The sequence below is a fragment of the Gopherus flavomarginatus genome, chromosome 8 (assembly GCF_025201925.1).
Source record: "Gopherus flavomarginatus isolate rGopFla2 chromosome 8, rGopFla2.mat.asm, whole genome shotgun sequence".
Lineage (NCBI taxonomy): Eukaryota > Metazoa > Chordata > Testudines > Testudinidae > Gopherus > Gopherus flavomarginatus.
The window spans coordinates 109,054,652-109,075,996 of NC_066624.1; the positions used below are offsets into that span (position 1 = coordinate 109,054,652).

The window sequence follows — 21,345 nt, forward strand, 5'->3', positions numbered from 1 at the left end:
AGCCACCTAGAGACAGTGAGTCCTTTCACAAGAGGAAACAGAGAATTTAGGTTGACAGAGTAACACTTTTATCGCTCAGACATTTTCCCCCTTGAAATGATTTAAGGTTAGTTCTGAACATGCTGTGAAAGAGAAAATTTAGAAATGTGACAAATGAGAAATAATAAACTCCTTTGAAAATAATGACGCAGACCCAATATGGGCCTATATCAATAACTTGTGTGACTACATCCACTACAGTTTTTAAGAGAGAGCTAGTCTGTATTTTTCCTCCAGAGGTTTACTTCCTGTTTCTTGAATTAGAACATGTGAGGCCAAGTCCTGGACTTCCTATACCCACACAAGCAGTCACACTGAAGTCAATGAGATTAATTTCATCCCTGAGGTATCTTTTAATATTCTTAGGTACCTTTCTGGAATTATTTTTTTTTTTGAGGGTGGGGGGAGGAGGTTGTTAGTGATTCAGACACTAGCAACAGTTTCATCATCATATTGTCATATTCCCAAACTCTCTTGCAAAGGAAAAAATAGTTCAGTCAAGTCTCAACCATGGAGGAACACAAGACTCTTTACATTTTCACAATGGGTGCAAGCTAGGCACCACTGAAATCAATGGGAGCTTGGGCATGGCTTCAACAAAGATGTTTTTCAAAATTAAAAAAAATAAAATAAATAAAAGCTGGGTGGGGGCTTGGAAAATGGAGACAACATGCTGAGCTAATTAGGTCTTGGAACAGATGGGGGAAGTACCTTGTATTGCTGAATAAGAGTCACAAAGGAGTATATACAAGTGATGTCACTGGTTTGAATTAAGCCCAGGTCTGTGGCAAGCAAAATGCTTTAACATCTACTGTCTGGTGGTCAGTATAAAAGGTGTGGGTGACCTTAATCCAGATGTGTACATCAGAAAAGTCAGCAGAGAGGGAAAATACCTTGTGACTGGGCAACCCAAAAGTTATTTTTCCTGTCCACAAAAGGACATCAATTCTACACCCTGCATGACGTGTTCCTTGCCTACAGCATGGTTTTGTCTACACTAGCACATTTCATAACCATAAATCACCCCAGAAGAGCTCCATGGAAGCCAGCAATGATGGAACTGAAGCTGAAGGGTAGACAAGCCTCATTCACTTCCATCACGGTCATCCAGCTCCTCTCAGGGTGGTGATTTATGGCTATGAAGTTTGCTAGTGCTGGCACAGCACAATTTGGCTTTAGCACATGGAAGTGTCTTCACTTTTCATCCTCTCTTCCTTCATTTCTCTCACTCTCTTCCACTTTCTCTAGCAACTCTTACCCTTCAAGCAGCTCAACAAATCAGAATATCTAACAAATAGGACTGGATTTTCAAAAACAGCCTCCATTTTGTGCCTACGAATAAACACTGGTGCATTTTATAGCATTTAATCTCCCCTTGAGGCCTGCAAACCAGATAAAAGATCTGTGGGCTGAAAAATGCCCCCACGATTATTTTCACTACAAAAATCAGACTTGCAGTTACATGCAGACATAAAACCAAAGGCCTAGTTGAAGCCTTGAGAACACACTGGATAAAAATGGTCACTAGACAGTGAAATTTTATCTTTGTATTAATTTCAGTTTTATTTTCATGTGCATGATATTGTTTATTTTTCTGATACTTCAACAGGAAACATGATGGTTAGATGCAGGGGGTGGTTATTGCACCTGGACTTTTCATTTCCTAAAACTTTTTCTGGAGAAGATAAAATGTCTCAGACCCTATGAGACCCCTAGGGATTGAGATAACAGGAGATCGTCTGTCCTAGTCCCCTTATTCTATATAAGAGGCGTACATTTTGCTGGAAATTCTATTCTATGCAGATATAAGGTGTGTGTGCCACGTAGGTATGTCAGAAAAAATGGAAGTAATTCTCTAGCATTCACTTTTCATAACGTAGGCAACTGTATTAAGGCGTTGGAATACTGGATGTTGTTTGTGACTCTCCATCGCATCTGCTGGGGGGAAAACAGAGGATCCTTAAAATGAATTGTTCACTGCAGTTGAAAAATATATTGACAGCCCACAAGAGGAAACAATTCCATGTTAAATTAAAAGCTTACAGAGCAAAGTGGGAACAGAGGTTTTTTTAAATCAGTATAAATAGATGCAAGGGCTGGTACGATTGTCTCTTTAACCATTCACATATTACTAGCCCAGGCCTAATCTAGTTCCAAGTGGGAGCAACAATCTATCATGTTATCAAAGTAATTTAAGTCTCCATTCATCCATGTGAAATTAGTACAAAATATGAGCATATTATTAGTACTATATAACAATCACTGTAATAAAATATTAATGTACAGAATTAACATGGAGGAAAGATATACTACAAACAGATTCTATAAACTGGGCTATAGAACCATGAAATGGTTAAAATACAAGTATGAATATCTTGTTGTTCTCCTATTTGCCAGCAAATACTAAATTGGGGGAAAAAAGCTTTGACATAAAGATATCCTAAACTACTTTATCTGAAATGTGCACTGTTAATCTTAAGAGGTCGCTGTTCAGGTCCAAAAAAATGTCATACATATTATTTCTATAAATTATTTACAGTAGATTTATCTCTTCACCTATGTGGATTCCAGGAAGTGGATGCAATTTTCTTAGATTAACATGGAATGAATCATGATTCACTGGGGACCTGGTCCTGACAAAGCCCAGTGAGTATAAGCAATTCACAAAATTTAATGGTCTGTCATATACAAGTCGGTCTAAATGATCTAATGGTCCCTTAAACTGTAGGAATCTATGACCTCACCTGTCTGATTATTACACACTTGTCATGCAGCTGTCCTCAGAAGTAAATTCAATTTCTGTTTTACAGATGAGGTGTGTGATCAAGTTAGCAACTCTCAACTGTGTTGGAAGGTAAGAATAGAAAATAGTCTGGTAATAAAAAGCAGCTGTATCTAGGAAGACTTCAATTGACAGTGCATACGTTTAAAAGAATATGTTAGAACACACTTTTCTAAAATAACACAACTCTTCAAAGCCTGACAAACTAACAGAAGAGTTTACACTAACTCTGAACTTTCCAGGGTTAACTGCGCTCATGTTGAGAAAGAGAGAGAGAGGGAGAGAACATGAACGAGAACTACTCTGAATACAGTTGTATCCTGTAGTGTGAAGTGTGGTCATGCACTGCATCTGCACATCCAGACACAGGGACAAGGAATGTACACTACAGGTCTGGAGCACTGAGTAAATACAAAGGAAATAACCTTCCTTGGCTCTTTTCCAGCTGTAAGAAGCGCACACATTTATTTCCTTGTTTTCAACCACTTGAGCTGGATGCACTGGAATGAGTCAATCAACAAACAACGATAGCAGCAGACAGCAAGCTTTGCTAACCAACGCAGAGAAAACTGCACGCAGAATGAGATGAAGCAGAAGAGCTGTGAAACACTCAAGAGACATGCATTAAGCACGTAAGTCAGATCCCCAAAAGAACAGGAGAAGCAGAAAACCAAGAACTTACTTTTTTTTTTTTTTTAAACAATGTGGCAAGAATTATTTTTCCCTTCCATTCAGTATCAGTTGGAGAAAATACATACATGAAGAACTTGACTTTAAAAACAGAAGAAGTTTAATCTTGACGTTTAAAAACAAATGGGACAGTATGGATAACGGTTTTTATTTTAAGCATATCCCAAGACGAATAAAAAACTTGTCTTCTAGAAAGTGACATTAAAAAATTATGTGCTGAAATCCAGCATGTGATGAAAAAGAAGATCAAATTGCAGAAGAAATTTATCCCTCTCGAACCCTCAGGGAAACAAAAATCCAAGAGAAATCTAAGGTAAGACTTTCTGCACAGAAAACTTACAACAAACCAAATCTAGAAAATATTTAAACATGTGGCTGTTTAAAGTGTCTGCTTGTGAGAAGGAAAAGCAAGCGTTAAGACTTCAGCAGAGTTTAGAACTAGGGGAGGCTGCATTTAGTTAAAGTCTTACTCAAGCCTTAAAGTGAGGATTTTACTTGTCCTTCCCATTTAAATAATGGGAAACTTTAAGATGTTTGAGTTCCATAATTGTCTATGACTCTCTTGAGATGTGGTCATGAGTGTTTTACTGTTAGCTGCCCTCCGAGCTTCATCTGATAAACGAGGGACTGTAGCCATTAAAGAAATCTTCTATATCATTCACAACCATCGTCTGGGGGATGATAGCTCCTTGGGGAAACAGGATTCTTAACAGGAAAAATATAGGTACTGTACTCAGCCTACACGCATGCTAATGTAGACTAGACTCTCAGAGGAAGAGTTGTACATACACAGCATAAGCATCAGTTTCCGCACTTTGTAAATAACAAATGATGCAATCTACATATTTTGTATGTAGGGGGAACCTTTCGGCATGCAAGTTCACACACCATATTTCCTGCTGTAGGAAGACACAAGAAGTTAAAAACTGTCGACTTCTCACAGCCATTGAATTCTCTCATAAACCCTTCTGAAACCTAAGCTTCTCTACAAGAGTAATCAGACCACTTGACCCTGCCAGCCAGAGTCAATACTTTCATTTTTAAGAGGTACGTGCATCCAGGAAGGAACGGAATACAAGTTTAGGTCCAACGCTCTGGCATGGGAGCAGCATATCACAGCATCAGTTTACCTTACAGACCATGCTGGCCTTTCTTCAGGATCGTACCAGACCAGAGAGGAACAGCCAGCTGCTATACCTTCCAAAATGTCTGAGCAAAACACAATTCCTGAATACATCCTGCTGGGCACAAAGATGTCCTATCCCTTAAACGGGTATGGATCTGGCAATGGATCTTTGACACCGCTGTCAGTAACAGGAGAATTCAAACAGAACTACCTGAATGACGAACAGGGGAACAGACCACGGTGGGCAGCTCTGCTGATCCTAATGGTTATAATCCCCACCATCGGGGGGAATATACTTGTTATACTAGCTGTGTCCCTGGAGAAAAAGTTGCAATATGCCACAAATTATTTCCTAATGTCCTTGGCGGTGGCAGACTTGCTGGTTGGATTGTTTGTGATGCCGATTGCCCTTATCATCATACTGTTTGGTAAGTATTTCACTTTGTTCCTGCCATCAAGCTTCCATAAGTGGAGCAAATGCTAACTATACTTTAAATAGGACAACTGCTTGTTTACTTCCCCCGCTTAATTGTGATAATGTTATTTTCTGTGAGCACCATCTGGCTAAAAACACTTCTCAGTTCCCCCTACCTCTAATCATAAAATACATTTTCTTAAGACACAAGCTTAAACAAATCTACTATGAACATCCTTTCCCTTGCCTCCTATCCTTTATCAGAGAAACTAATAACTCCAAAGAATTTACACCTCTGAGGAGCATCAACAGATACCACACTCTGGGAAAAAGGTATAGGGTGAATTATTATTGGCAGTGCAATGTTGAACTTCCGCTCATTAGATATTATATTCATAATAGAAATTTTCTCTCTCAAAAGTGCTAAGTAGTTTGGGATAGTTTCATTGGACTGAATAGCTTTTGACCACATCACAAGGAGTTTGTACCACTCAATGAGGACAATTTTCGGTATCATTTATATAACCCAGGTGCACGTTTCAGGCAATCTCTAGGATCACTGATGGCAACAATTCTAAGGTGTCACTTGCAGGAAAATTGATTTTTCAACTGCCCTAGGGAAATAGCAAAACTCGTAATGCACCTCAAAGAGAGATGGTCCATCTGTCCAGCTAGTCCAATATCAGGCCATCTGCGCACTTGATGTAGGAGATCCAGGTTGCCATTTACTTTGACTCATGAGGAATAAAACAGATTTTGATGAGATTATACACTGGAGTTTGACATTTTCTTGTTTATTCCATATTGACTAACAAAAACATTCATATTTCCAGGGACCTAACATTTAAAATGTTGTATTTATATCTAATTTGGTAACAACTTTATGGGAAATTTTCTGAATGGTTTCTCTTGTGTTGTGTAAAGTCACTTAACAATTTTTTTTTTGTTAGTTGTAATTTTTTTTAGTCATCTATTTGGCATATATTCGGATGTATAAGAGCTACAGCGATAGTCTGTATTTTTGCAAGCAAACCCCATGTAGTACCCCCATGCTGGTAACTCAACCTTTGAGGTAAAGTGTAGCACTGACCCATAACTAATGATAGACAGCAGGAGTTCTGTGTTTTTACATTCAATCTCTAAGGGTTGCCCTGGGGATAGCAGACCCAAATTTAAAGTATTAAATGCATAGAGGCAATCAGCAGACCTACCTCTCCACAAACGACTGCTGTTAATTTGGTGACAATTTCTTTCAAGTCATAAAAATGCCTCATGGTTAGTTTCTCTATATAAAGTGTTACTCAATATATGGGGATGTCAAACTGACTACAGAACAAGCAACACAGTAAGGATAAGGGGCATGTTCTTTTCAAAGCAACAGTTTCTAGAAAATGACTAAGCATAACTAGGATACAATTTTCTCATCAGGAAGGGAAAAAAAATCTGTCAAAATGTACACAAACTTCGAGATCGTAATATAAAATTTTCATAGTTTTCCTTAACAAAAAACCCCACTCAAATAAGACTAATCCCCTTTTCCAATACCTCATTTACAGAATACAAGACAGTATAAGAAATACAGGCTGAAAGAGGACACCTTAGAGAATTAGAAAATTATTAATAAATCATAAATAAATCAGCTAAATCCGAATAGCAGCCAATACAATGAGACGCTAAACTTTATCTTTCTGAATTTCACTAGTCTCCCAATAACCGATTTTGCCTTTCTAATTTTCCTCCTTTTTCTTTTATTGCTACTTAATCTCTCAATTAATCCGGAGCTAAAGCTTTTGTAACCAAGATTAAAACATGCTAGGAATCTTAATTTAGAATTCAACAAAAGCATCTTTCACATTGCAGGAAGAAAAAAGTAAAATTAAAAATAATTAAATAGGTGTGGTAAGGCCATAGCAGGCATTTCACATAACTGACCAATGCTAAACATTGAAATTACTTCTATTAGATGTCTCCTTGGCAGCCAAATAGAATAACATTTTGCCTCCTCAGCAGCTGGTGGAAGATGCTGAGGTATATATAGAAAGTTCAGAACAGGAGCAAAATGTTAGGGGCTGTTGGACTGGAACAAGATGATTAAGCACATAACAAGACTACAGTATCTAAGGTTTGTTAACCAGATAACTATTTGAACAACAGAGAATAATCACTGACAGAGGCAGCCAATTAAAATCTACCCTTCCCATGTTTTCAGACAAGAACATTTTCATAATAGTGAAATAAGCATGTGCCAGCTATTGATACAGAAGACAAATATTTTGTCTCTGATTTGTCACTTGTATCTAATTATAGGCAGATATGTGGGGAAAGGTGTGAACTATTTAAATACAGCAGTAGCAATCACTTTAATCTTTGCTGGTAACATACAACAGTATGTTTAAATTTAAAATCCACTACAAAGACTGACTCCACTCAGCAAATACTTACAAAAGTTAACACTAATAAACTTAACTGTTCCAGTAACAAGAGACTCATTTTCCACATTTGACCTGTAACAACTTCACTACTATAGTGGTGTTCTTAAATGAAATAATATAAACTTCAGAGTGAGTGACTGAACCGTATTTCAACGCCGATTGAATGCATATGGCGGCTTTAATTAAAAAAAAAAAAGCTTTAAAATGTCAGAATGTGTGACCTGTTCATTGTTTTTATTAACAGCTAAACTGTTTGCACTGCTTTCATTAACAGGTAGTAAATTGAAGTGTGCTCGGAAAATTAGCCTTGTGTTGTCTCCATTAATGATATTTGAAACCACAAGTTAAGGCCCACGAAAGCATATGCCCTAATAAATTAGTTAGTCTCTAAGGTGCCACAAAGACTCCTCGTGGGGGATAAGAGAATCATAGGGTTGCAAGAGACTTCAAGTGTCATCTAATCTAATCCCTGGCAAGATGCAGGATTTGTTGTGTAAAGATCCTTCTCTTTTCTGTGAAGTTTGAGGCTGGAAGCTCAGTACCTGAGATTTTAGGGAGAGAGCTGGTTGAGAGGAAATAGTGATTTTCCTTAAAAAAAAAACCAACACACAGTATCCCTAGTGTTGATATTTTGTGCCATGGAAATAAATCCTTTAAACAAAATAAAAGGCATGTTGATTTTCTGAGCAGTAAACTATTATAATGTAAGAAAACTGGGAATTTCAAGCTCTCTCGTGCCAGTTATAGTTAGGTTACATTGCAAATGATTCACCTTTCATTCATTTATGGGACTATAGTGGAGATAGAAAGTAAACAACTGTGAAAAGTCTCTAGAAATATAACCACAAGAAATCAGACCAACTTCATGGATGGCTGACTATTTTCAAAATCTGCAAGACTGAAGGAAACTAAACAAGTTTCAGGACAATTTTAATAAAAAGCATCTTAGTTAACTATAAAATAAAGGTACTTTGGTAAATAACTTCTCCCCAACTACAATTTTAGTTGTATTGATCAAGAAAATTGAATGTAACCATGCAATTTGAATACAAAAACCATTGAAGGCCCAGTCATCAAGTACTGTCATCAGGATAAACCCTACTTGAGAGGCTACACACGCAGTAACTTGTAAAATAAAGCCTGAGCTTACATGAAGATGAAAAAAAGTCAAACTTCCACCTCAATAAAAAGCCTCACATCAACAAAATGACTCATAATGAAATCCCTTACAGGCAACAAATTTCAATAGACTATAGAGCACATTACAACAAAGGTGAAAATAATAATTTCCAACACTTATGTGAAGGACGTCCTTAATCTCACTTACATGAATACATCATTAGTGCCTTCTAATCATAAGCATTCAAAGAATGTTTCACTGGCTTAAATCAGGAGCAGCTCCTCTATACTGTACCTAGTTTTAAAGACTACCTTGAAAACTGATATTCCCTATAAAAGTTTTCCTCCACATTTCAGTAAATTAAACCCAGAAATTGTCTGTAAAAACCCAGCACTGGAGCTCCAAATCAGGAATATTTTATTAAGAAAAACACAAGTAATTGGGACATTTAAAAATCAACATACCTTTTAAAAAAAATCAACATTCCTATTACTAAGAGGCAGCATTACAGAATAAGTTTTAAACACACAACTAATTATTTGCCCCAGACAAAACATACATTTGCAATGGGAGAAATCATTATTTAGTATTATAATAATATATGGAGATATACCTATCTCATAGAACTGGAAGGGACCCTGAAAGGTCATTGAATCCAGCCTCCTGCCTTCACTAGCAGGACCAAGTACTGTCCCCCACAGATTATTTTGCCCCCGATCCCTAAATGGCCCCCTCAAGGATTGAACTCACAAGCCTGCGTTTAGCAGGCCAATGCTCAAATCACTGAGCTATCCCCCCAAACTAAACCTAACCTGTTAAAAACTTTGCCTCCCTGCTTCATTATTTCACGTATTTGAGTTTTACATCCAAACCAGATTTTATGAATATTTACACATAGGGACAATACGTTTATCCAACAGGTTGCTATAGTGTTCAAGGATCAAAAACTGCTCTACAAGCATGTGAGGAAGGCTGTCTCTACTACGTTTCCCCTCCCAGTCCCCCAAGTTTCTGAAATATCTGAAATGACAATTCACAGATAGAAAACTCTACTATGTACCGGAAGATGTGGAGATCACGAAACCACAACTATTAAATATATTTTTGGAAGGCAGAGATGTATTTTTAACAAATATTTTTGTTCAAGACCTTCGTCTTACACATCTGCCAGTCTTGGTCAGGATTCTATAAAGGGCAATTTGCCCCAAAACGGCAGAGAATCATGTAGGGTTTTTGTTTTATACACTAGGATTGTTTGCATGTATCTAATGTTACAAGATACAGAGGACAGAACCCGTGCCCACTGATTTCAGTGATGGCAGGATCAGGTAACTGAAAGTGCCCTGTTGGCAGTGCTAGATTGGGAAGCAATATTAACATCCAGAGTAACAAGACCAGCAAAACAAAGAGAGCATAGCCAAACTCTCATCTGAGAGGTACTCACTGAGTGGTACTCAAAACACACATTTCACAGCATTTATCTTTTATCACACGTATTTACAAATAAATCAATAAGATTAGGGAATACAGCATGAGATGCCATGTTGTTAACCGAGAACAGGGGTTCTCAATCAGGACTACACACTTACTCCTGGGGGTATGCAGAGGTCTTCCAAGTGGTACATCAACTCATCTAGATAATTGTCTAGTTTTACAACAGGCTACACAGAAAGCACTAGTGAATTCAGTACAGACAAAATGAGAAAGTAAGCAATATTTCAGTAATAATGTGCTGTGACACTTTTGTAGTTCCATGTCTGATTTTGTAAGTAAGTCATTTTTAAGTAAGGTGAAACTTGGGGTATGCAAGACAAAGCAGATTCATGAAAGAGGTTCAGTAGTCTGGAAAGGTTGAGAGCCATGATCATACTGAGCAATTCTTAATACAGAGCTACAGAAATGACTGTGTTAAAACTGTAATTTTGTTTCAAACAAAGATTTAGGGTGACTATATCCCTTGTTTCTCATCAACTACTGTATTCAAAGACTCTCGAGTAATTTTTGATGGAAAAACTGTATCTTACACAAGTTTATAATATGAAAGGCTGCTACTCCTCTCCTCCCTGTTTCAAAGAAAAATATAAACAGAAAAAGGTTTCTACATTTACACTGTGGTCAGCAATTACTAAAAGCTTTGCAGATCTAGTAAAATTATACAAGGCTTCACTGCACACAAAAAACTTGAGTTCAGAATAAGGAAAGGACAGCTCCATTACCAAGCATTAAAAGATGTCTTTTGTACAGAACAGGTTAACTGAAAATGAAGAAAATCCATTTTACTGCAATGCACATGTACCCTCTCTGCAAGGCTATCAACAAAGAGATACCATCTAAGGAGTACTGTACAAGGACTTTTGATAGGAAACAATGAATCATTCATTTGAAATTCAGCTATTAATGCCAGCTGAACATCCTTTAGTATGCAAAATGTACACGTGTGCAGTTCACACCGCATCCTCAGAGCTGTGGTAACTTCACTTATTTAAGCCATAGAACAGTTCTTGCCTTTTTAGAGAGAAGCTCAACATTCCAAACATACCAAATTAATTGGTTATTTTAACTACTTATTTTTTCTGGCATGCTGACTTACATAGTTGTTTGAATGACTACATTACAGGCCTTTGAGGCTAAAAAAGATACCTCTTACGCCCTAATGAAATTGTGCACAGAAAGATAAAAATGGATTTGTGTATGTTGAATGCTCTAATAATGTATTTTTCCATATATTCGCATCGTACTTCATTAATCAACTTTAAATTATTTTCTGTAACTAAATTTCCACTCTGGCTGATACTCAGGAATCATGCAACTGAACAACAAGACTCACGGTTAGTTTATTCAAAAGTAGTTAATCTTCTGGTATGCCTGAGGAGCTATCCGTTATGCTTTTTCCATTATGCTATCACCTGGAGCTTGCTGCTTTAGGAGAGGTGCAGTTATATTCTCAGTCTCCATCCATTTCTCTCCTTGTCCAGAGGGCTAAGACTCAACATATACATCAGGGCAGATCAGCGTCATTTAGCCAGTTTCAATGCAATTTCCCCATTCTCCCTTGCCTGAAATGCAAAGTCACTGTACCATCATGTCATTTCACCACAATAGTCACAGCATGAAATCAAGCTTCAAATCTTAAACTGCTGCAACATTGCACTATTGATAAAATAACAGACTCTCAGTTACTAGATGAGTTCCTTTAACGTTCTCAGGACAGTCAGCCCTTGTTTATTCACAGCAGGGGGTTCAAAACTAAATAGGTTTAAAGCAAATCTGGCTTAACGCACAAAAACCCATCATTCTGCAAAGAGCTGATAGTTTTCTGGTAGTACCTTAACTGCACCTACAAATCAGTATGTTCATACCCATACAGAACACTAACGCACCTTTTAAACTCAACAGCCACCCAGCAGCCGTGACTTGTGACACAAATCACTTGTAAGTGAGATCAGTTAGTTTATGAAAAACCTCAAAAGAGCTTAATTAACATCCATTCGCTGATGTTCAGTACAGTAAATATTTATGAGATCTTCACTGGGGAAGACACAGCTCTCAAATACCAACCCTTTGGAAGGTGAAAACAATACAAAGTGAATGTCCTAATCCTGAACAGAAAGCGGCTGATGGACTATTGAACATGTTACACAGATAACATTAAAGCAGATTAGCCCTAGTCAAAAATTACAACTTTTAAGACTGTGTGTAGAAGCCTGAAATATTGCTCTTGAAAATGATGTGAAGGGGAATCAGGCAATTTCTTTGGAATAAAAATAGGTATCCACTCACTGACGGCAGAGTACTGCTGAACTGTCACAGATGTGATGCTGTGACACAACAAACCCTTTCATTACAAAACTGTATGCACTAGAAAGACTGTTCAAGACATCCCCAACCCTGGAACTTATGCCATGCCTCTGCATCGCTATGATAGACAAGTCACTGCTTATTTTCGAGATGGTACACATGAAATACAATACATGGTTTGCAAAAGCAGCAAAGAATCCTGTGGCACCTTATAGACTAACAGATGTTTTGGAGAATGAGCTTTCGTGGGTGAATACCCACTTCGTCAGATGCATGTATTCACCCACGAAAGCTCATGCTCCAAAACGTGTTAGTCTATAAGGTACCACAGGATTCTTTGCTGCTTTTACAGATCCAGACTAACACGGCTACCCCTCTGATACTTGAATACATGCTTTGTTATTAATCATGCTTATTACAATAGTATCTGGGGACCAACCAAGATCAGGGCACCCTATTGGGCTAGGCCAGGGTAGGCAACCTATGGCACGTGTGCCGAAGGCAGCACGCGAGCTGATTTTCAGTGGCACTCACACTGCTCGGGTTCTGGCCACTGGTCCGGGGGGGCTCTGCATTTTAATTTAATTTTAAATGAAGCTTCTAAAACATTTTAAAAACCTTATTTACTTTATATATATCAATAATTTAGTTACATATTATAGACTTGTAGAAACAGACCTTCTAAAAACATTAAAATGTATTACTGGTACGTGAAACCTTAAATTAGAGTGAATAAATGAAGACTTGGCACAGCACTTCTGAAAGGATGCCGACTCCTGGGCTAGGAACTGTACAAAGCTGTAGACCACAGTTGGGAAACTACAGCCCGTGGGCCACATCCAGCTCGCAGGACCCTCCTGCCCAGCCCCTGAGCTCCTGGCCCAGGAGGCTAGCCGCTCCACCCCCGCAGCCTCAGCTCACTGCACCACTAGCGCAATATTCTGGGCAGCCAGGCAATGCAGCTGCAGAGCCGCGGCCTGACCCGGTGCTCTGGGTGGCGCAGCTGTAGCACTGCCTGCTACCGGTGCTCCAGGCAGCGCGGTAAGAGGGCAGAGGAGTTTGGGGTGGTGGTTGGGAGCGGGGGTGTGGATAGGGGACAGAGCGGTCAGAGGGCAGGGAACGGGTGATTGAATGGGGGTAGGAGTTGGGGGGCAGTCAAGAAGGAGATGGGGGGTTGGTGGGGATGGGAAAGAGATATAATATACAAGACATCAATGTGATGGCAGCAAGCATTAGTTCTACCATTTTCTGCAGGGGAATTTGGCGGTGTGTGCGGGGAATCATATGAGGGATTAGCTAAAGAGAAAAACAAGGGAAGGAAGAAAGGAGAGGAGAGAAAGGTCTGAGGGCAGGTATGGAGTGAGGTATTGTTCCAAAAAGAGTTTATTAAGACACTTCTATAACATGTATGAAGGAAAAAATGCACACTGAACATTCAAAGGACATTAGAAATGAACCTAATAGCTTTCCTGTTCTCTTTCAGATAACGCATGGCCGCTTCCACCTGACTTGTGCCCTGTCTGGCTATTTCTTGATGTCCTCTTTTCCACAGCCTCCATTATGCATCTCTGCGCCATCTCACTGGACCGTTATATTGCCATAAAAAAGCCAATCCAGGCCAGCCAATACAACTCTCGGGCTACAGCTCTCATCAAAATAACTGTGGTGTGGCTCATTTCAATAGGTACGTGGGGCTTCTGAGACTGGGAAGGGGAGAGAAACCCTTTCACGGCTAAATCATTAGTTCCAAACTGGGGCAAGACTGCAAATGGCAAAATACTAGCGGATGGCAGCCTATATGAACTAAGCTGATCTCGGTCCATTTCCTAGTGAGCATGTGGCTATGTCCCAAAATCCATTTAACAGGTACTAGCTGGCAGACTTATTGGAGAGGTTAAGGACTGAATAGGAATGAAGTTCAAAGATTTTTTTCCACCCATAGAAGGATGCAACACACTAAGGGGCAGCATGAGGTGAATTGCATAACAGCTGCTTGCATTGTATCTTTTCTAGAGATGCAAGACTTTAGGCTCCAGGGCTGTCAATTTGATGCCTATCAGTAACAGATATTTATTTATTTATTTTATAGTTGGAGATATACCTGTCTCCTAGAACTGGAAGGGACCTTGAAAGGTCATCGAGTCCAGCCCCCTGCCTTCACTAGCAGGACCAATTTTTGCCCCAGATCCCTAAGTGGCCCCCCTCAAGGATTGAACTCACAACCGTGGGTTTAGCAGGCCAATGCTCAAACCACTGAGCTATCCCTGATTTTAAGCCCTGAATCAGTTGCTGTTGAAGTTGCTGCCTCACTTCAAACTACCCAAAGAGAAAAAACTGGACTATAGGGTTGAGAATTTTGTTTTAATGCTGTACAGAAAGAGGGATAACTGTCAAAATTTCATCTTTCAATCACTGATTCAAATAAGTGAGCTGTGCCAGTAACATTCATTTCAGAAATTAAGGTGTGCTGCCAAGATACAAAAAGTCAAAGTGTTTAAAAAAAAATTTATAAGTGAAGTGCAAAATGTAATGGTTTGTGTCAGTGGTTCTCAACCAGGGGTGCCGGGCCCCCCTGGGGGGCCGTGAGCAGGTTTAAGGGGAGTTGCCAAACAGGACCAGTGTTAGACTTGCTGAAGCCCAAGGGCAGAAAGCTGAAGCCCCACTGCATCAGGCTGAAGCCCAGAGCCCTGCCACCCAGGGCTGAAGCAGAAGCCTGAGAAACTTAGCTTCTTGGTGCCCCCTGTGGTTTGGGGGCCTGGGCAACTGCCCCGCTTGCTCCCCCTTAATGCCAGCCCTGGCTTTTATATGCAGAAAACCAGATGTTGTGGCACAGGTGGGCTGAGTTTTTATAGGGGGCCTCAGAAAGGAAAAGGTTGAGAACCCCAGGTTTATATATTACACTTCTAAGTGTTTTCTGAACTCTTTGTATATGGCATAGTGCCCGTCTTTTATAAGTTTGTGCACAAAATGAAATTTCAGACATCAGATTCAGAGTTCAGAGAAGCTAATCCAAACAACTCATTTGCAACGACAGTAAGATACAGAGGCAGTGCTAGAAAAGCAAATAATGCCCCACAGAACAAGCAATACCCTGCCAAGAGCATAAACAGTTTTCTCTGGATAACTTAGGCTACTGACAAAGCATAGGTGAAAAGAATTTATATCTATGCTCTTGACCTACGTATGTACCCCTAACAACAGGAACTCCCAATATGAATACATTTAGAGCAGTATTTTGATGACTGGAGAAAAGATTTCTCTCTATTTTAACATGAGAAGGGAAATTCCTGTGGAGGCAGGATACTTAGAAGCCGACCTTTTAATATCTGATTTACTTGTATTAATTAGCACTGTTCTTCTTCCTTTCTTCTTATCTACCATAGAAAGTACTCAACGGCTGAGCCATGACTTCTTGACTCAAAGGTTAATTAGATTCATTCTTTGTTTTAAATCTTTGCTGTTTCTAAAGGTGTGTCCGTTATTAAGGAAGGGATCAAGTGACTGAAGATTAGGTCACTTCACGCCTTTCGCCAACACCACTAAGGCGGCTGGGGAATGCAGAAGTACAGTAAATCCCCAGATCTTACTGAAAGGTGTTGGAATGAGTAGCATGAACAACCTTCATCAGACAGACAGGAACCTGTTTTTGTCATCAGATAGACCTTTACCAACAGAAATACTGTCTGTAATTTCAGTTCTAGAAAGTTCATTTAAGACAAGCTCTCGGAGTATGTTTTTTTAAAAACAGTTATAATAATAAAGCTTCATTTAAAGCCTCTAAATAGCCAAGAGACTTTAAACAACAAATCTATACTAAGCACACATGGCACCTCTTTAACCACTTGTATATTCAAGAGAATCAACTCCGGTGAAAGGCTGTTGGCTGACTGAGTCTGATCACTTGATGTGCTTCAAGATGAAATAGAGTCAAATTGTGTCTATTTTCTGGATCAGGTCATCAGAAACCCCAAAAATTACATTCAGGAAGGGTAGGAGATAGAAGGAAAAATGTTACTTCAGTATTGCAACTGTTCCAGAGTTTAATTTAATATTAAGATCTACCCGGATTCCTGAATTGTTTAAGTTTTGGGGTCACCCTCAGTTAAAGAAGGCAAGTTTTAATATTCAGCTGACTGACTTTATTAAAGTTCTATTTACCCAAAACTCCAGCTAATCTTCTTAACTACAGATACTGCTTGCTCAGTTCAGTATAGCTCTCTCAAATCGTGCCCCCTTAGGCACTCTGAAGCTGCAAAACCAAGTGAGAGATTGAAGATAACAAACTGAACTATTTCTGTTTTTCTTCTGTAGGTATTGCCATTCCAATCCCGATCAGAGGTATAGAGGATGGAGAAGGCAGCTCCACAAACATCACATGTGCCTTGACACCTGATCGTTTTCATGACTTCATCCTATACGGGTCGCTAGCTGCATTCTTTGTTCCGCTTGCAATCATGATAGTCACTTACTTTCTGACCATACAAGAGCTTCGTAAGAAGGCCTACTTGATCAACAAGCCACCTCAGCGCCTAACCTGGTCCACTGTGTCTACAGTATTCCAAAGGGATATGACACCCAGCTCATCACCTGAAAAGGTGGCCATGTTAGATGGCTCCAGAAAGGACAAGGTTATGCCCAGCACAAATGAAGAGATATTCATACGCAGAATGTCCACTGCTGGAAAGAAGTCTGTGCAGACCATCAGCAATGAACAAAGGGCCTCAAAAGTCCTGGGGATTGTATTTTTTCTTTTCTTGTTGATGTGGTGCCCATTCTTTATAACAAACATAACTTCAGTTCTGTGTGACTCCTGTAGCCAGGAAGTTATTCAAAGACTCATGGAGATATTTGTTTGGATAGGATATGTATCCTCAGGGGTGAACCCTCTAGTCTACACGCTCTTCAACAAGACATTCAGGGAGGCATTCGGCAGGTACATCACCTGCAATTATCGGACCGCAAAGCCAATGAAGGCTCTTCGGAAATGCTCTAGCAGGATCTCCTTCAGAAATTCAATGGCAGAAAACTCCAAACTCTTTATGATGCATGGGATGCGAAATGGGATTAGCCCCGTTATGTACCAGAGCCCAATGAGGCTTCACAGCTCACCAATCCAGTCATCGTCAGCCATTCTATTGGACACATTGCTGCTCACAGAGAATGAAGTTGATAAAACAGAAGAACAAGTGAGCTATGTATAATGGAATGAAAACCATGTCCACAACTAATTATACAACTATGTATTGTACGTAAATATGCTATACGAGGATATAAATATAATTGTCTTTTGTTATTTATAACAAGTAAAATCTTACTGAAGCTATATTATATTAATTCATCTCCTCTAAAACTATGGGTCCTTCATCTAGGATCTCCTCTACTTTACCAATTTAAACTCAAATATCCCACTGAAGTAATAGCAATTTCATTCAGTTCTAAATAGTGAATATCAGAGCACTGTAGTTCAGAAGCGGAGGGGTGTAAATAAAAGAAGCTAAGGCAACTCTTGAGTGTGTGACTTTAGTTTTCCATTATCTCCAGCCTTTTCAAAGTTCATTTCTATGAAGACACACTTGTATATAAACACTACTTTAATGCTCTCCTTGATCTTATGCTTAAAGCAGACAGGACACATACAGGCTGGTATTCTGCCCAAGACAGAAGGGATGAAACAACCAAGTGCACACACGCTTGTTGAAATGCCAAGGTTTTGATTTAAACATGTGCAGAGCATACAGAACACATGACTTTAGGATAGCACGCAAGGGATCAGTACAGCTTTTTATTGGATACTCTGTTGATTCTGTGTGTCAAACTATGGGGTAACACTGTTCCAACAGCAGTAAACCACACTTTGTTTCCTACTCATTCCCTTGCCCATTCTCCAGGGAGCAACCCTGTCCTTGCCAGTACAATGAGATGGAAATTCCACATGCTGAAATTGCCCCCATGTGTTGTTTTCCGCATAGGGGAAAATCTCTTACCTTACTGTATTCTTTTTCCCCACTGCGGCTCTCACACAGGGGCTTGTTATTTTCAGGTTACTCATGAACATTGAGCTGTTAGTTTATTTTACCGGAAGAAAAGCTGAGGCATTTATTTTAGTAAGAAGGATGGCATGGCACTTTTCTACTTTATGTGAGCAACAGGAGGTCAAGAATCTGAGAATGTCTCTTACAGTTATCTCAGTTATAACTAATTTAACAGGTCAAATTCTCTTTTTTGCTCACTGTTAATTAATTAAATCCTCTTCCCTGGCCCAATATTTACATAGTCACCAAATGAAAAGATAGAGAAGCTTTTTGCCACATACACTGGAAGGTGCTGATGGTGATCCTTTTAAACCCTATGCATGAAATCCTAGCCTCCATGAAGGCGATGAAGATCTGCCACTGGCTTCATGATGCCAAGATTTCAGTCTGAATACACAAGACATACCAAACTTACTCTAGATTTTTGCTAAAATTTGCCCATCAGGAATTTCATTGCCTTAACTGGTGACAGATGGCCTTGGGACAAGCTGACATCGAACGATATAAGTTAAATCAACATTGATCAGTTCCAACTACTAGATCAGGCAGTGTTCTTTTCAATGAGCGGAGAAGATGAGTAGAATCAAGATTCAACACATATTTGGCCATCTATCCTGAACATTTATGCTTTCCCAGTCTCACAGAATGCCTAAAATATTTTCAGAATGTTAAACAAGCTATGCAAGCTAATTTGTAACTCTGTCACTCATCTTTTATGTAAATATTTATTTTACAATACTGCCATAAAAACAAGCAAGATTTACCAACTGTCTAACGGCGGTTAGGGTTTCCTGAAAAGCCAGTATTTTGAGGGCTTCAGCCTTCACCTCCTCAGATAAAGTTTGTGAAACTGTGGTCTGCTAAGAAAGCATGTTTTAAAATGCTTTGTACCAAGAAAGCAGATAACAGTAACTTGGTAACCAAACTAAGAGTAATTAATAATGCTGATAACTTCAGCCCTGACCAGCTACAGGTATCTTCAGATTGTATCCTGGTTTTTTGTTTGTTTGTTTTAAAGAGCAGGAAGAAGAGGCATTTTTAAAATTAAGATCCAACAGGTACAGGGAACTATGAAACCTAGAACTAGTAAAGCGGTCTTTACTCTCTCTGGAACATGATCTAACCACAGTTCTTCCTTCAGCTTTGATGCAGTTATTGCTTTCAGCCTCATACCCCAGTGTACACCAGTGTGCATTAATTAAGATAAATTTTCGTATGTTTGTGAGTGCATTATTACCAGGGAACGAAAGCAGGGGGAAACTCAAAGCACTTAGACCTTTAATGCCTTAGTTTATCAAAAAGGAGAGAACAATAATGTTACTTTGTATTTCTACAGCAACTGTCATCAGAGGATGGCAACACCCTTTAGAACAGGGATGAAGTCTCGTAGGAACAGGAAACTGGGGAGCTGAGAGCAAGGGACTTTCTTAAAAACAGAGTGAGTCAGTGGCAGAGTATGAAAGAAAACCCCAGACCCTCCAGAATTCCAGCATCCTGCTTGAATGACTGAGCCTTGCCTAGACAAGGGAAGATAGCAACGGTGGGATTTTTTTTTTTGCATAATACCAGTTTAGCTCCTTCAGAGTAGCAAACACTGGGAGCACTAATGAAATTGGACAACTTGGTGGTGTTTTAGGGCTCATTCCTACATCCTTTCAAGCCAGTGGGAGTGTTGCCATCAATTTCAATGGGTGCAGGAACAGGCCCCTTGGATCTTACCAACATGACGCTGTTCTGATCCGGTTCAGATGACATGGAGTTTAAAATGGTGTCAGCAGCCAGTAGCCTACCTACACCATGGCTCCCAAAGCTGATCCCAACAAAGGACCTACCGGGGACATTACCATATCAGCTAGACCTATACGTTAATGCACCTCAACTGAATTAGAAAACATTACAGACTCTTAATTAGAATTAAAAAATCAGGAAGACTTTACATCCAACAACTTTCTGCAGTCTTTGCAATTCAGTCATCAATGACACAAATCTACAAATATGTGCTGCTAAAGGAAAGGGAGTCCCTTTATCCCTCTCAACAAGCTGTAAAAACCTAACGCAATGGCAGATCCTGGGGCTCAAAAACTTCTGACAGTTCCAGATGATTACATCACTCTTTCTTCTTGGGAAGGAAATCATATTTCCCAAAGCTATTTTAATTCTTACAGTCTGCAGTCACTTATCTCTTCACAGTTTTCATTTATAATCTGTATCAGCTTCAGCACAAAGCTCCCCCTCACTTCTTTAAGCCTTTAAAGCTTCTTTTTAAAGCTAATAAAGCCTATGCAGCAAAATTGTTTATCTACAGAATGGAAAGCACTAAAGATAACATGTCCTTTCCAATACATTTTACATAAAAGAGAACCTGAAGTAACAAGGCCAGAGAGTTCCAGGAAAGGGATTAAAAACGTGTTTCGTTGGTAGTTATATTACATTTTTCCTCTCTCCCCCGCACTTCATTAAGCATTGAAAGAAAATAATCCAACATTGGAGTCCTTTTCTACTGGTCAAAATTTCTGCTTGATATCTCTGTCATCAGAAAGCCCAGTAGTAATGGGTTGTTACAGCTGTGAATAGCAGCCAAACTTTAAGGGAGAACAACTGATAATCGAAAATCTAAATTCAATCTGCATTATCTTAAACTAAATTTTTCTTCTGAAAATATTTTGAAGAGCAACAAAAATATTCAACCAACTTCAGGTATATACCTAATGGAAAATACTGCACATTATCACCCAACTTATAAGGAGGATGCTCTGAAACCACACTGGAGTATACATGTGTTCAAATTTCTATTTGCGGTGTTCTGGTAGCTGTGTTGGTGGCAGGATATTAGAGACACAAGGGAAGTGAGGTAATGTCTTTTATAGGACCTCCTTCTGCTGGTGAGAGAGACAGCTTTCGAGGTAGACAG

General features: G+C 39.3%; 2 protein-coding genes across 2 annotated transcripts in view; one reads left to right on the forward strand and one right to left on the reverse strand.

Annotated features, from left to right (window-relative positions):
- PSMD1 (proteasome 26S subunit, non-ATPase 1) overlaps nucleotides 1-21,345 on the reverse strand; it is a 126,679-nt gene that overhangs the window by 60,646 nt on the left and 44,688 nt on the right. The window lies entirely within an intron of this gene.
- Nucleotides 3,155-17,912, forward strand: HTR2B (5-hydroxytryptamine receptor 2B). Its single transcript, XM_050963820.1, has 4 exons — nucleotides 3,155-3,824; nucleotides 4,369-5,065; nucleotides 13,886-14,086; nucleotides 16,714-17,912. The coding sequence occupies exons 2-4, from the start codon at nucleotides 4,717-4,719 to the stop codon at nucleotides 17,601-17,603; spliced, it is 1,440 nt and encodes a 479-aa protein (XP_050819777.1). The 5' UTR covers nucleotides 3,155-3,824; nucleotides 4,369-4,716; the 3' UTR covers nucleotides 17,604-17,912.

Coding starts and splice junctions, on each gene's coding strand:
- HTR2B (XM_050963820.1), top strand. CDS start 4,717: ATGTCTGAGCAAAACACAATTCCTGAATACATCCTGCTGGGCACAAAG. Junction 5,066..13,885: donor CCTTATCATCATACTGTTTG/GTAAGTATTTCA, acceptor GTTCTCTTTCAG/ATAACGCATGGCCGCTTCCA. Junction 14,087..16,713: donor GGTGTGGCTCATTTCAATAG/GTACGTGGGGCT, acceptor TTTCTTCTGTAG/GTATTGCCATTCCAATCCCG.